This window comes from Gorilla gorilla, chromosome 1 (genome assembly GCF_029281585.2).
Source record: "Gorilla gorilla gorilla isolate KB3781 chromosome 1, NHGRI_mGorGor1-v2.1_pri, whole genome shotgun sequence".
Classification (NCBI taxonomy): domain Eukaryota; kingdom Metazoa; phylum Chordata; class Mammalia; order Primates; family Hominidae; genus Gorilla; species Gorilla gorilla.
Genome location: NC_073224.2, coordinates 131,326,071 through 131,342,909, shown reverse-complemented (window position 1 = coordinate 131,342,909; position 16,839 = coordinate 131,326,071). Strand labels below are relative to the sequence as shown.

The window sequence follows — 16,839 nt, the reverse complement described above, 5'->3', positions numbered from 1 at the left end:
CGGAGGTTCCACCTGTACTGCGCAGCCTCCGTCCGGGAGTGGGCGGAAATTCCCTTGCTGACGCGCGTGACGTCACCGGAGGGCGAGGTCTGCTAGAGGGGGTGGGGCATTCCCCTGCAGCAAGGGGCGGGGCCACCCCAACGCCGCTTCTGCGGCCAAAGTAGGTTGGGAGTGGAAGGTGGTGGCTGCTGCTCCGCAGTGTCGGGAAGATGGCGCCGCCGGTGGCAGAGAGGGGGCTAAAGAGCGTCGTGTGGCAGAGTGAGTGCGGTGGGGTAGGGGTTGAGAGAGGGAAGGCCGGGAGGCTGCCGTGCCGGGCCTCGTTTTGCAGCCCCAACCCAGCGGTCTGTTGAGGAGCCGCCGCGAGCACTTGTTGCTTTGGGACCTGTGTGAGGACTTCTTCCTGCTTTCCTGCCCTGCCTTATTCCTTGCCAGCACCAGGGATGGGCGGGGTGCGACGGGACGCGGCCTTCTCGTTGGCGTCGGACACCCCCTCGCCTCGGCCGCGCTCTGGCCGCGAAACTCCGCCCCGGGTGAGCCGCCCGGCCCGGCTTTCCCTCCCGCGGAGCCCGTGCGTGTCCTCGGCCGCGCTCCCCACTCTTCTCCGCTCCCGTCCGCGCTCCACCAGTTGGGGATGTCTCTCCATCCGAGACAATCCGGGCGCTGTTTATTCCGCCCCCATCTCCACCCCACACTGGAGTTTGCAAGGACTGTTCATTATGCTTATTCGTGTTAGTATCAACCCGTGCTTTTCAGAAAACCTCACTGTTTAACAGACTCATCTTCCCCTATTCCGAGAGGAGCCTACTTTCTGAAAACTTCTTGAGAAGGGACCATTGTAATGACCGGTGTCCAGCCGTGACATCTTCCTGCATAGCCTGGGCAAGAGCCGCTCCTTCCGTTTTCCCTACTCTCGGGGGCCCCTCCCTGCTGTTAGGACCGGACTCCTTATTGGTTGCTGATGTTCTGCGGTACCATCCACAACTTTTATAAACATCGCTCCAAACCTAGGTCTGGCAGGTTAGAGAAAGAATGAAACCACCCAACAGGAATAACCATCATTGTTTGGCATCTCTGAGTTCAAAATAATTATGGCCTAGTAGTGGAAAGGGAGTAGCATCTAATTAGTATTTCTTAGTCCAACTTGTTGAACAAAAAACAAATGATTTAGTCAGCAGAATTCTGGGAGTTAGAGTTCCTTGTCTAAAATTAAAAATCCAAATCAGTAACTGGGATAGTGCTTAACATATAGCAGGCACTAAGCAAATGTATAAATAGGTGAAAAATATGAAATTATCTTTTAAAAGATTAGATAATTTTAAGGTTGGCATTTGCTTTTTCAAGATTTACATGGCTGACTTAAGATTTGAGATGTTTCAAAACAATGGTATTTAAATACATTTATGTGAAAATGGGTAACAAATTGTGTTGTATAAATAATTTCCAAGATATGTATGTGATTAACATCTGCATGTTTGTATTTAAGCCAGTTCTTTACATATTGAATCATAAGCTTTTTCCCTTTTTCACATTTTCCTTCTGATCCTCATACAGATAAAGACATTGTTTTTATTATCTGTCATTATGTGACTTCCTTTTTTTAAAAAACTCACATTGACTCAACATTTTTCATGTTGCTTCACAATCTCGTAATTAACATTTTAAATTGCTTTTTAAATACCTTGAGGTGGCAAAAAATTTTGATAGAAGAAAAGAAAAGAAAAAATTAGGGCCAGGTGCGGTGGTTCACGCCTGTAATCCCAACACTTCGGGAGGCCGGGGCAAGATGATCACCTGAGCCTAGGAGTTCATAGACCAGCCTGGGCAATGTAGTGAGATCCTGTCTTAAAAAAAAAAAGTAAAATTAGATTTAAAAAATTTTAAATAAAAATAAAATTAATCTTCCTCCCAACCTTCCTCTCCAGAGACGATCACTTTTAGGTTTCTTATAAATCCTTCCACAAGTTTTTTTATGCAAATACAAGCATGCATAGAATCATGTTTTTGTTTTATTCAATTATGTTTGTTTTATGTCTTTTTTCATTCTGGTTGCTTTCTCTTTTATTTTGTTGGGCAAAATTTTCTTTTTTTAATTTTTGGATATTTACACAATCATTTATTTAAATCAGTGTTTATTGAGTGTGTACTCTGTTCTTTGGTTTCCTAGAATTGACAATTGAGTGGGAGAAGACAGGTGCACAAGTAAACTTAATGACTGCTGTATTAGCAGTATGAAATTTTGGACGAAGAGAGGAAAAAGGAATTATTTCCTCTATGGGAGGAGGTCAGGGAAGGCTCAAGAGGAAGTGACATATAAGATGTTTCTTGAAAGGTGGTAGGATTTTGACAGGCAGAGGGAAATGTATGTCAAACCCTAAAGGTGACAAATAAGTGGTTGATTATGGAAGAGGGAACAATTCCTTTTGATCAAGTACAGGGTATTCATTGCAAGGGATAGGCGGACATAGACCAAAAGGTATGTTGGGGCCAGATTATGAAGGGCCTGGTTGCTGTATTATTTAGACATTCTGTAGGCAGTGGGGAACCATTAAAAAATGATTTTTTCTCCTCCTTTTTCAAAGAGCAGTCACTAGCATTTCTGGCATTCATTAAACAGTGCTGAGAGGAAGCAATTTTCTTGTTCCTATTTTGAAGAGAAATTACTCTTAAGATTTAATTAAGTGTGCGGGGCGCGGTGGCTCACGCCTGTAATTCCAGCACTTTGGGAGGCCGAGGTGGGCGGATCACAAGGTCATGAGATCGAGACCATCCTGGCCAACATGGTGAAACCCCATCTCTACTAAAAATACAAAAATTAGCTGGGCATGGTGGCGTGTGCCTGTAGTCCCAGCTATTCGGGAGGCTGAGGCAGGAGAATCGCTTGAACCTGGGAGGCGGAGGTTGCAGTGAGCCGAGATCGCGCCACTGCACTCCAGCCTGGGCAACAGAGCGAGACTCTGTCTCAAAAAAAAGATTTAATTAAACGTACTGTTAGTGTGAAGTGTACTAGTGATAAGTGCACAGCTGGATGAGTTTTTTACCCATGTAACTACCATCCAGATCAAGATAAAAGAATGTTTCCAAGCACCCTATGACTGACCTTTCCCAGTTCAAGCTCTACCCTCTCTCCTAGAGTAACAAGTATTCTGACCTTTATCACCACCAAATACTTTTATAATGGTGACTTTTTACCCTTACACTGTTATGTTTACGAGAAATCCTCCGTGCCCTTTATTGTAGTGTTTTCTTTAATAATGAATTGTGTGTGCCTATAGTCCCAACTCCTTGGGAGGCCGAGGTAGGAGGATCACTTGAACCCGGGAGGTGGAGGTTGCAGTGAGCCGAGATTGCGCCACTGCACTCCAGCCTGGGCAACAGAGTGAGATCCTGTCTCAAAAAAAAAAAAAAAAAAAAAAAAGAATAAATTTTCAATTTACTACATTTCTACCTAGAAATAATTGCTTTAGTATTTACTTTTGTTTATATTTAGTCGGTCATACAGTAGTCCTTAGCTTTTTTTGTGTGTGTTTTGTTTTGTTTTGTTTTTGAGTAGCTGGGATTACAGGCACGTGCCACCACGCCCAGCAAATTTTTGCATTTTTGGTAGAGATGAGGTTTCACCATGTTGGCCAGGATGGTCTCGATCTCTTGACCTCATGATCCACCCGCCTCAGCCTCCCAAAGTGCTGGGATTACAGGCGTGAGTCACTGCACCCGGCCAGTCCTTAGTTTGTATATATTCTGCTTTCATACAATTTTTGATCATTTTATCTTGAAAGCCCCTGGGTGGTCTTTCCCATTCACAGTTAGTCTGTTTTTGTTCAGCTGACTCGTGATGATTATTGCTTTGGTTTCCTGCCCCAGGCCCCTGGGTTTGCTTTTATAAAGAGTCTTACCTATTCACTGAATAATTTGGGCCAGAGGCAGAATCTGTTGGAATCATAATTAGGAATTTAATAACATGTTTTAGTTTTCTTTTTCTTTTTTTTTTTTTTTTTGAGACAGAGTCTTGCTCTGTCGCCAGGCTGGAATGCAGTGGTGTGATCTAGGCTCACTGCAACTTCTGCTTCCCTGGTTCAAGCAATTCTCCTGCCTCAGCCTCCCAAGTAGCTGGGATTATAGGCATGCGCCACCACGCCCAGCTAATTTTTGTATTTTTGGTAGAGACAGGGTTTCACCATGTTGGCCAGGATGGTCTCGATCTCCTGACCTCATGATTTGCCCGTCTCGGCCTCCGAAAGTGCTGGGATTGTAGGCATGAGCCACCGCACCCGGCCTTTTTATTATTTTTATTTTTTTGAGATGGAGTCTCACTGTGTTGTCCAGGCTGGAGTGGAATGGCATGATCTCTGCTCACTGCAACCTCTGCCTCCTGGGTTCAAGTTATTCTCCTGCCTCAGCTTCCTGAGTAGCTGGGACTACAGATGAGCGCCACCATGCCCAGCTAATTTTTGTATTATTAGTAGAGACAGGGTTTCACCATGTTGGCCAGGCTGGTCTCAAACTCCTGACCTCATGATCTGCCCGCCTCTGCCTCCCAAAGTGCTGGGATTACAGGCGTGAGCCACCACGCCCGGCCATGTTTTAGTTTTCTGAGAATATAAATTCCCTTATGGCCTACAAGTCTGATTTTTTTGCTTTTGCTATTTGATTTTCAAAAACATTGTCATTATGCACTATTTATAAAAGCTTGGTTTATTATTTCTCCATACTGAACTAGTCATTGCAAGACTTGGTTTCTAGTCTAGGTTATACTTCTGTTTCCTAACTCAAACCATGAGGGGTTTGGACTACATTTTCTTCAACATGTTTTCTTCAGCTTGAATTCTCCATGATTCCATTTTTTAGATCTTCACTTTGTTATATTTTCTTTATTTCTGCTTGCATTCCTGATAGTTTTCTCTTATGTCATAGTTTTCTTTTATGTTGTTTTTGTTTGGGACATAAATATTTACTATTAGGTTTTCATTTAAGGCTTTTTGCCTGACATCTTTTTTTTTTAATTGTGCTTTCTTGCTCCTCTTTTATATACTTAGGCATGATCTTAGTCCATCTCCAGCAAATTTTTAAAATTCGTATATATTAAAGATCTAAAATATAAAAAGTAAGGCAATAAAATGTGGAGCAAATATAGGATAGTATGGGTTAGACTTTAAAAAATTAACTGGTGACTCAGATGCCATAAAAAAGATTATATAAAAATTATAAGCCAGGTACCATGGCTCATGCCTGTAATCCTAGTACTTTGAGAGTCTGAGGTGGGATGATCCCTTGAGCCCAGGAGCTCAAGACCAACCTGGGCAACAAAGTGAGACCCCATCTCTACAAAAAAATTTTAAAATTAACCACGTTTGGTGACATGCACCTGTGTTCCCAGCTACATGGGAGGCTGAGGCAGGAGGATCCCTTCAGCCCAGGAGGCTGAGGCTGCAGTGGACATTGATTGTGCCACCGCACTCCAGCCTGGGTGACAGAGCAAGACCCTGAGTCTAAATAAATAAATAAATAGCTAGCATAAGCCCGGGCACGGTGGCTCACACCTGTAATTACAGCACTTTGGGAGGCCAAAGCAGGTGGATTGCTTGAGCCCAGGAGTTCGAGACCAGCCTGAGCAACATGGTGAAACTCTATCTCTATCAAAAATACAAAAATTAGCCAGGTGTGGTAACGCACACCTGTGGTCCCAGCTACTCGGGAGGCTGAAGTGGGAGGATCGCTGGAGCCTGGGAAGTTGAGGCTGCAGTGAGCAGTGATCATGCCACTCAATTCAGCCTGGGTGACAGAACATAACTCAGTCTCAAAAAACAAAAACAAAAATTATTTGGGTAACTTTTGGACTAGTGGAAGATTAATTTAGAGATTAGGTAGAAGCCAGTCAGTGGAGGATGTTAAATAGTAGAGTTTAGATTTTATTCTGTAAGCAAGAGTGAGCATTTGAGGGAATTTCGAGGTGTGTATTAATATAAACAAAGGGTTGTATTTCAGGAAGGTGACTCTGACAGCAGTGTGAAAAATGGATTGAAATAGCAAAGGTGTTGGAGGTGGAAAGCAGGAAATCCAGATAGGATTCTATTGCAGTACTTCAGTGAGAGAGAAGAATCAAGTCGATGCTGGGTGACAGTAGCAATGAAAAATGATAGCTACCAGGGAGAACAATCAATATGCCTAATAGGTGGGCATGGGGAAAGGAGAAAATAGACAAAGACAATGACTAAGAAAATGACAATAATACTTAGAGAAATAAGTCTAGAGTAGTTTTCAGGGTGCTGTAATCTCAACTTGAGACATGTAGCTGCTTGTATCTGTATTGCATAGTTGAATGAAGTTCAAAGAGAGAAAGGCTGTAAGATTGTGGAAAATCGAAAGATTAATATGATAGATGAAACTTTGATGATGAATATGGTCTCTGAGGAGACCAGCCACAGGAGCAAATTCTCTTACCTTTGCTCTGAGAACAAGCAGAGCAAAAGTAAGAGAATTGAGTCTTGAGATATATCCATATTTAGGATGCTAGAGAAACGGATATAAGGTCAAATGATTTTCATTAGTATTTAGAGGAAATACCTCCTTAGTTCTATAGTATTTGTTGATATGATTTCCTTTGACTCCTCTCTAAACATACCTACCTGTGACTGTGTCACTTTTTATGGGTGCCCTTACTATCTCCATAAAACTAGTTCTTTCTTTTAGACAATAACACTGACTCTGTAGGTATCTTCAGATTCTTTTTTTTTTTTCCTCTGGCAGACACAGATAGATCCAAGTATCTTCAGATTCCAAGACAGTTCTATCATTAGAAATTTAAAGCAAGCTACATATGTAATTTTAAATTTTCTAGTAGTTACATAAAAAGGTAAAAAGAAAAAGGTAAAATTAATATATTATATTTGACCTAATAAGTTTTTTACATTCCTTTTTTTGTGCTAAGGTTTTTGAAGTCTCATATGTATTCTGTACTTACAGGATATCTCAGTTCAGACTAGCCACATTTCAGGTGCTCGATAAGCCAGATATGGCTGGTTTCCACCATCTAGGACAATGCAGTTCTAAGGTTTCAAAGACTGTAATGAGATGACTTCTGCTTGGGGAGCTTTTCTCCAATCTGCTCCATCATAAATTCCATGAGCATTCATTTCTTAAGAGAAGGACACAAATAAATCTGATAAAAACAAGCAAATGTCTTCAATTTTCAGCTTGTTTGAGGTATAAGGAATGAAGCTAGCTTTGAAAGGAAAAGCAGCATAATATTTCTGTATCTGAGCTCTATCCGATAAAATCCTTTATTTTTGCCTGTAGGGTTCTAGAAACCAGCACTTTTGGCTTAAATTATGGTTAAATATTTTGGACTTTCACCATAATTCTCATATAACACTATAATCCTCCTAGCAAACAATATATAATTATCTCAATTGATATTTCATAACACTTCCAAATCTTCTCAATCACAATACAACCTTCCAGATCACAGTTCTGAAAATGACTATAAATAACTGAATTGCTTTTACTAACAACATTTCTGACACCAAATATGTGTTTTATTCCCCCCTCACACCAACCAGTTCTCCAACTCTGGACACCAGCTGTATTAGTGTCAGAATTGAAATGAATTGTAGGATATCCAGTTAGGAACTAGTTAACTAGGAACACTAGTTAGTGTCAGACTCCACAGGTTTAAGGGCTCAGTCTCACAATACTGCCTTCACTTCAAATGCCAGTACCAAGTCCCTAGGTTACCCACACTTCTGTCTGTCTTGGCTACAAAGTCAGGAATTCCTACAACCCCCCTTCCCTTTCAGGTTCATTAATTTGCTGGAATGGCTCACAGAACTTCAGAAAACACTTAACTTACTATTACCAGTTTATTACAAAAGATACAAATGAACAGCCAGGTTGGAGAGATACATAGGGTAAGGTCAAAAAAGGTCCTAAGCATAGGTGCTTCTATCCACATGGAGCTGGGTGTCTCACCCTCCTGGCACATGGTTTGTTCACCACCTTGGAAGCTCTCCAACCTCTCTTAAAGGGTTTTTATGGAGGCTTCATTATATAAGCATGAATGATTACATCACTGGTGATTGAACTCAATCTCCAGTCCCTCTTCTTTCCCAGAGGTCCTGGGGTGGGGCTGAAAGTTCCAACCCTCTAAACATGGCTTGGTCTGGTGACCAGCCCTCAATCTAAAGCTGTATAGGGGCCCCTCATCCAAGAGTCATTTCATTTGCAGACGGAAGAGATGCTATCACTCAGGAGATTCCAAGGGCTTTAGGGGCTCTGTGCTAGGAACAGGGGGTAAAAACCAAATTTTTTTATTGTACCACAGTAACTGTTATTATTTATACCCTCTGATAGAAGAGCCGTCATTTTTTAACATGACTTGTTACCAAAAACTTGTTGATAAATTTCCCAAAAGCATTAACTTAAATATAAATTAGGAAATGGAAAAGCTTAAGTTAATGAAATAACCATCTCATTAATAAGAATTAATGAAAAACAGGTTACTATAATTTATATTTTAATTATATTTTATGTATTACTATGTATTACTACCGATTTTAAAATCAATTGAACATTAATAAAACGTAGTGTGGGAAATTGTTTTATTAAGTAGAACAGATATTTGTATAAATTGTCCACATGAATTATTTAATACATAATGGAAAATGTTTTTAAATCAGTGAACTAATTTTTAAAACATATTTAGATAATTTTGAAAGTCATTGTATGGAACATATTTATTGATTATAAATCAAGACAATATTGGTATCCAAATGCTGTGATATGTATTGTTGAAAAGCATAATGTAGTAAATCAGTATGAAAAATGTTTATGCAGATTTGATCATCAGATATAATTTAGCAATGGGCAACTTAAGGATGTTCCCGTGGGTTTTTTGTTTTCATCTTGTTTTACTTGGGATTTAAGTAGAATAGGAAAAACCAAATCAGGTAATAATTTTAGAAATATTTTCTCGGTATGTTCATGTACTTAAATATATTAACCCTTTTTATAATACCTTTTAAAGTTAAAAAATTGATTACAGTTTAAATGTACTGTATAGGCTAGGTATTAGAATTGGATTTTTCCATAAGGTTTAACAAATATGTATGCTTTTTATGTAGTTTAACAAATTTCAAATTGGATTTTTCCTTAGCCATTTTGGACCCTTTGGATTACTATGTTTCTGTTTAATTCCTAAGTAATTCTTTTCTTTTTTAAACAGAGATAAAAGCAACAGTGTTTGATGACTGCAAGAAAGAAGGCGAATGGAAGGTAGAGTTTGCATACCTTGCTCTTATAAAAAATAATACAAACTTTAAAAACAATACAGTATAAAAACTACATAGTATTTACATGGTATTAGGTATTCTAGTATAAGTAATCTAAAGATGATTTGACGTATGTGGGAGGATGTGTGTAGGTTACATGCAAATACTACACTATTTTATATAAGAGATTTGAGCATCCATGGATTTTTGGTATACACAGGGGTCCTCGAACCCCCATGGATACCGAGCGATGACTATGTAGGGTCTGGAATCACACTGCTTGGCTCCAAATACTAACTTCACCACTTAATAGCTGTGGCTCCTTGCACAAGTTACTTGACCTCTCTCTGCCCCGTTTCCTTGTTTATAAAAATGGTGATGGTAATACCTCATATGGTAATTGTAAATATGAGGTGAATTAATCCATGGAAATTACTTAAAACAGTGTTTTGTGCAATAATTGTTTTACAAGTGGCAATTGTAATTTTAAGAAAATTTGATGTTAAACATAGTGTCATTTAAAATGAATAAGCTCTATGTTTCAAATTAGAAATATTTCTGTTTGCTTACTTATGTACGATACTATATGCATGTATATTGAGAAAATCTCTAGCTCATGCAAGATAAAAGATGAGATCATTTTGCCTACTGTCCTGATATTTTATGTTATATAAAAGGCTTATAAAGTTTAATGGATAAAATTCTTTTTTTCATTCTTGGTAATAGGATGCTTACAGTATTTTTAAATTTGTGTTTGTTTTAAGATAATGCTTTTAGATGAATTTACCACTAAGCTTTTGGCATCGTGTTGCAAAATGACAGATCTTCTAGAAGAAGGTATTACTGGTAAGTGTTATTCTTGGCATGAACACTTTTTAATTGTAATTGGGGGAGATCTGAGGTATTAAATTTTAGTTAGTAATTGTGTTTCTAAGGAGCTTATTTTTTTAAATTACTGTAGCCATAACTATTAGATTTAACATTCTTTTCTCTGAATCTTCTGTCAGTTTTTTTCCCTCGGCTGAGACATATAATTAAGACCTCTAACCAAGCCTAACTTAATTGCTTTGTTGAGATTGTTCTTTAAATGTTTTGCTCATATATACATATATATATATATAAAACAATTTTGTATATTGATACACAAGCTTTACTTCAGTATTTTGATTTAGTTTATGGTTTCATATATCGCTTTAAAATGGATATCAAGATTTATGTCATAAAATCAGCTGTTGTACATGTTTACAAATGCATAATGCTGACTTTGTAAATTTATCTTTATTACCAGAAATGAGACAAATAATTATAAGTTTAAATCAGTTTTAGTATGAAAATTTGAAATACTTACAGATTCTGAAAAAAAATCATAATGTCATAAGAAGTTATCTTCCTCTAGGCGGGATTATGTTATTGAGATATTAATCTGTATTACCTATTGAGGAAAATACCAATATCTTGTAACATGCATAATCATGTTATTCTTAATTCATCATCCTTTAACTCACTTATTAAAATTTGATCTTCATAATAACCCTATGAAGACAGATAAATACTCTCATTTGTAATGAGGAATCTGAGGCTCCAAGTGAAATATAATTCATTTATATTTTGGATCCTAATGTAGTTTATGTACCGTCTGTTACTCCTAACTTAATGAAGTTCAGAAGTATTCCCAGTATTCTCAAGAAAGTCTGACCATATAATATTTATGTTTTGATGTTTATACATAAAATAATCTTTTTTTTTTTTTTTTTGAGACAGGATCTCACTCTGTCACCCAGGCTGGAGTGCAGTAGTGCGATTTTGGCTCACTGCAGCCTCCTCCTCCCGGGTTCAAACAATCCTCCCATCTCAGTCTCCGAAGTAGCTGGGACTACAGGCACACACTAGCACACCCAGCTAATTTGTATATTTTCTTGGATAGAAACAGGGTTTCACCATGTTGCCCAGGATGGTCTCAAACTCCTGGGTTCAAGTAATCCACTTGCCTTGGCCTCCCAAAGTGCTGGGATTACAGGTGTAAGCCACCATACCCAGCCATAAAGTAACCTTTATTGTTGATTACATATTCAATTGTGGTCTTTCTGACCCTCAATGTAAAAAGCTCTAAACTAGAAATTAGAAAATTGAAGCCTTGATTTTTCTGCTACTGGATAAGTGAAATATTGATTAAGCCACTTAAGTTTTTTAAGTTCTGAAAGGTCATTCTGATGTGAAACTAGGGTGAGAACCATTTGATAATACATTAAAGTTCTGTGGAACTGCAGAGCCATTATACACTATAGGGAGGTTTTATTGCATTTTGTAGACCATTGTTTCTTACTGTATGCTCATTATTAATAGATATTCTTCAAGGAAGGGATTCCATGGCCAGTACATTTAGGAAACAGTATTAAACAGAGCTCAACAGCTTTCTTTAGGACTTAGAGTCTAAGTCTTATATGCCAAGGTATAAGTGGATCCCCTGGGTAAAATGATAGTATTCAGTTTTCTAAACTTATTTGGCCACAGAAAGCTATTTTTGAGAAGCATTTCATAGGACTGTATATCATAGAGCTCGCTGCTGTGGGATACCTTTGATATCCTCCAGAACCACCTAAGTTTGCTGTGGTTTAATTGTAGTCATATGTTCTAACTTAAACTCAAAACAGTCCTTTTGAGTTCCACATTAGCTCTCCTGAAAATCCCTCTATGAAACTGGGCATTGGCAGGTTCAGCAGTCAAACTTTCTGTTGTCATTCAGGTCATTCATGAAAATATTTAGTAGTGTCTTGGGATTAAAACAAAATCGGGAAAAAAAATGCTCTGTCAGGATTTGCTACTTGAGTGGAGAATAAAGTCAAGTGTAAAACCTTAAAAAAAATAAACTGAAGCTGGGTACAATGACTCATGCCTGTAATCCCAGCACTTCGGGAGGCTGAGGCAGGAAGATCACTTGAACTCAGGAGTTCAAGACCAGCCTGGGCAATATAGTGAGACTTTGTCTCTACTAAAATCCAAAAAAATTAACCAAGCATGGTGGCACATACATGTAATCCCAGCTACTTGGAGAACTGAGGCAGGAGGATTGCTTGAGCCAGGGAAGTCAAGGCTGCAGTAAACCCTGATTGTGCCATTACACTCCAGCCTGGGTGACAAAACGAGACCTTATTTCAAAAAAATAAATAAAAAGTAAAAAACAGACTGGGAATTAGATTTTTTTTTTCACTATTAAAGACCTTTCTCTTTGTTTTTTTAGTTGTTTGATAGATGTGTATTTTTCAGTGAATGGAGAAGTGGCACTTACTGTTATTAATAAAGAGATTTCAGAATATTTTCAGAGCCTGAGCCCTGAATCATACCTATCACAGTATTTTCAGTGTTTTAACAAATACATTATTCACCAAACAAAATAATATGTATAGCATGACTGTAAGACACTCCATTTTGAACATTAAACAATTGAAATAAATGAAAACAGATTAAACCTTAATTTTTTCAAGTAAAACTATAATAGTTGAGAATGAAGATAAAAAGATTAAATTTTTCCTTGGAAATATTATTTGATTGTCTAGTAGTAGTTATGATAAACCTATACATTACTAATATACATTTAGGAATGAGAAAAGGAAATCACCATATTTAAAAGAGAAGTCCAGCGGTAACCTCTCTTGCCAGTCACATTAATGTTAATTCTTTCTAGGCCCTTTGTCAACATGAATCTTGAAAGATGGTTCCCTGGATTTGTTGAAGGATACTTTAAATTAGTTTTAAGAAATACATATGTAGCTTTAAATAGTTAATTTGACAAAGTTTATTAACTTTATATTCACTTTGCTTTAGCTAATCTTATAAACTGCTTAATTTCCATAATAAAAAATATAATTGACTAAATTCTAGTGACGTTCTGTTGTTGAAAAAATACTTTGTAAATATGTGTGGTTTTGAAAGAATAGGCGTTAATTGGCATTTTATTTAAACAGCATTGTGGCAGGTAAAAACTTGGGCTCTGGAGTCACATCTGGATTAGAAGCCTGCCTGTTCCACTTCCTAACTGTGTGATTGGATAAGTTACTTCTTTAAGCTTCAGTTTCCTCATTTGTAAAATACTTGCAAGGTTATTATGAATTTTAATGAATAATTCATGTAAGAAAATGAATTATTCATGTAAGAAATGAATAATTTCTTACATTATTCATGTAAGAAAATGAAGAATTTTCATTTTTCATTTTTCAGGATTTTAAAATGTATCCAGTGAAGACAAAGAAAATGTTAAACCCAGTAAATGTTTTTGTTTTCATATTATTTGTAAATGTATTTTCATATTATTATAAATGGAAAGTACAGTAAAATTTATTTAAAAATTATTTTAAGTATATAAATATTTGGTTATATAAAATGACCTTTTTTCTTGTTAGTTGTAGAGAATATTTATAAGAATCGTGAACCTGTCAGACAAATGAAAGCTCTTTATTTCATCACTCCGACATCAAAGGTGAGTATTTTGAGGCCTTACAAAGCACGTTCATCAATATTTCACCATTCTTATGGTTTACTAACAGAAAATTCAAAGTAATAAAGCACACTTTAGTAAGAAAATATTGCCATAAACTAGTTTGCTTAGGAAAGTTTTTTTCTGTGTTAGAAGATTATTTTCATTCTTCCCAATGAGAATGTATAAGTAAAAGGATTCCTTTTTTCCCCATATATGAAAGCAGAATTAAATTGTATAAAATAACATTTCTTCGCATGTTTTGTTTTTCATGCAGTTCCTATTGAACTATACCTTTTGGGGGGATGGTAATGTAGGTAAAAGAAATAATCTATAGTCTTGGATTACTTCTTTATCTCAGTGACTTTCCTGTAGCATATTTGTATGTATATATGAAGATGGGTATATATGTGTGTATATATATATTTTATGTGAAAGGAAATTCTTTAGTTTATAATCTGACTCTATGACCTAACTCATACTTGATGCCAACCTTTCAGAGCCAAGTTATCAGATTTCTTTATTCTGTACAATATCTGAGAGTGCATTTTTGAAAACCTGATCTCTCACTTATTCCCCTGTAGAACGTTAATTTGGCAATCTCTGTTTCATTTCACTTCTAAAAAACTTTAGCAGACATTTTAAAAAAAAAACAAAAAGCTACACACTTTTTAGTCTCTACATGTTGGCTGCTAGTGGGTTTTAATGACATTTTATATCTTATCTGTAATATAATTCCATAAGAGAAAAATTCGTGATTGGAGAAAAAAAATGCAACTTAAAAGCACCATTTTTCACCTAGCAAATTGGCAGAGGGATTTAAAATATATATATATGGCTGTGTATGTGTGTGTGCATTCTGGCTATTCTGGTTATCAGTGGATAATGCAGCAGAAACTACCATATACTGCTAGTGGGAGTATAGATTGATACAGCCTTTTTGGAAAATAGTTTGTAATTTTTTATCAAGAACCTTAAAAAATGTTTTATATTTTAGAGTTTATTGTTAGGAAATAAATAAATGGTTTAGCTAAGTTTCTAGTAGTAAATAAATCTAATTAAATTTTAGCATTAATAAATAATAGACCATATGATGATATCTGAATGAAATATATGAATAAAATGATAAATAAATGAAAACCCATGTGGCCATTAAAAATAATTTTTCTAGGGGTTGTTAGTGACCTAGATAAATGTTCATTTTGAATGTGACAAAAGCGAGATACAAAATTGTATATTCCTCATTCTTGCAGTCACCTACCAAGCTTTGGGTCTTTCTAATCACTTGATAGTTTAAGCTTCTCACTCACTGTGTCTCACTTCAACACTTCTCCAGTCATAAGTCTTGGTGGTTCGTTATCCATGTAGATGATACTTATAGTATGTTGGTTTCTAGTTCCTTAATCTGTTATATTCCAATAGTCTTGTCTTCTGTGTTGTTTCAGTTTTCCTAGACCTCTTCATTGCCAATAAGAGCATCCTGTTCATACATATTACCTTACTCTTTTTTTTTTTTTTTCAAAACCAAAACTGGTTAATATTACCTTACTCTTTTTACCTTACTACCTTATTAGCTATCACTGGCTGGAGAACATAGCATCTTAAAAAATCAGTTTATAAATTAAACTTTTAGCCAGTAAAGTTTTATTTTATCACTGAAATAAAATAATCTTAGTCATTTCAAAAGGTAACATATTTAAATTAATATTTAATAAAATGTGTATTAACATCTAACCTTTTTTAAGTCTGTAGATTGTTTCTTACATGATTTTGCAAGTAAATCGGAGAACAAGTATAAAGCAGCATATATTTACTTCACTGACTGTAAGTCTTTTAAAAAGTTATTGCTTCATTGTTCAAAATCCCATTGGTTTTAAACTGTCTACTTTTTAAAAATCAGCCCAAAATGTCATTAAAGTATCTACTTTTTATAATATTATTTCAGTCCTGGTGATTTTCTATTTATCATTTACTCTAATTAGGCTAGAAAGAATCTAAAAATGTAAGATTATATCTATCCTAATTCATATTAAGGTGATAGAAAATTAAAAGAAACTATTCCCAACTGCTTTCAAAAGACAGTCGTTTTGCTGGGATGCTGGGATGTGAGGGATGGGTGGAGAGGGCTAGCCCTCAAATCCTGTGCTGGTGACAGGAAGAAATATTTTTAATCAGCGTTTCAGTTAGGGATTTGATTCTCTTGTGAAAAACAAAGACCTTTTGAGAGGGCACTGAAGAAAACAGCCATCTGTTTGGCAAATATAAAGGGAGAAAATCTGTCACATTTATCTTACTCTGCCATATGATCACATAGAAAACTGGTAACTAAAGAATCACAGAGAAGTCCAAAGACACATACAATTCTGTCTTATGTTATATGTTATATAATATACTTCAAAATAAAAATATCATATCTAAGTTAAGTCTTGGTCTCTGCTGTTAGAGGTTCCTCACTTCAAGTAAGTAGTATATCATCTTTCCTATAAATTTTTATCTCATGCCTAATAGTTTGCATTTTTAAAAATGTCACACCATAAGTATTTGTAATGTAACCTTATTATACAGAGCATCATGTGTATGGAATTGATGAAATTTAATGAATGTGAACCCTCTTTAAACTTAAGGAATCTTAAGGCTAAAGAATATCATGTTAAAAGATACTAGGAGCCAGTGGTTGATATTCCAACCTAGATCTAATGGAATGATAAACTCTTTGATGAAAGGGGAAAAACACTGGCTCTGAGTTCCAGAACTTAGTATTATAGAGTCTTAGAATTTTCTAATGTTAGAAAGCTGCCTTTAATTGAAGGAAAAATTAACCATTTGTGTTGTATGATTGTAGTATGGATCACTCAGTGGCAATTTGGAAAAGTAGTATAAATTTCTAAGATGTCCTGAAAGTGCTGCTGTTTGTTAAGTCATAAGTTTGGATGTGATTTTTCTTCCTAACAATTTCAATTTGCTCTGTTAGCAGATCTTTAAGGAAATACATCTGAGGTTATGGTGGATGTGAATGGGAAAGATGGAATTTCTGTTATAGTCCTTTTCACTAGAATATATCTTTTGTAAAGCAAATAACAATATTTATATATTATTTATATCCTC

The 16,839-nt window shown here is 36.3% G+C and overlaps 1 protein-coding gene across 1 annotated transcript in view; it reads left to right on the top strand.

Moving 5' to 3' along the window:
• The first annotated feature begins 38 nt into the window (after positions 1–38).
• STXBP3 (syntaxin binding protein 3) overlaps positions 39–16,839 on the top strand; it is a 67,514-nt gene continuing 50,713 nt past the window's right edge. The window contains exons 1-5 of the mRNA XM_019039615.4: positions 39–258; positions 9,218–9,267; positions 10,028–10,109; positions 13,661–13,737; positions 15,480–15,558. Coding sequence (XP_018895160.1) covers positions 210–258; positions 9,218–9,267; positions 10,028–10,109; positions 13,661–13,737; positions 15,480–15,558 — 337 coding nt within the window. The 5' untranslated portion in view covers positions 39–209. The remainder of the gene's footprint in view (positions 259–9,217; positions 9,268–10,027; positions 10,110–13,660; positions 13,738–15,479; positions 15,559–16,839) is intronic.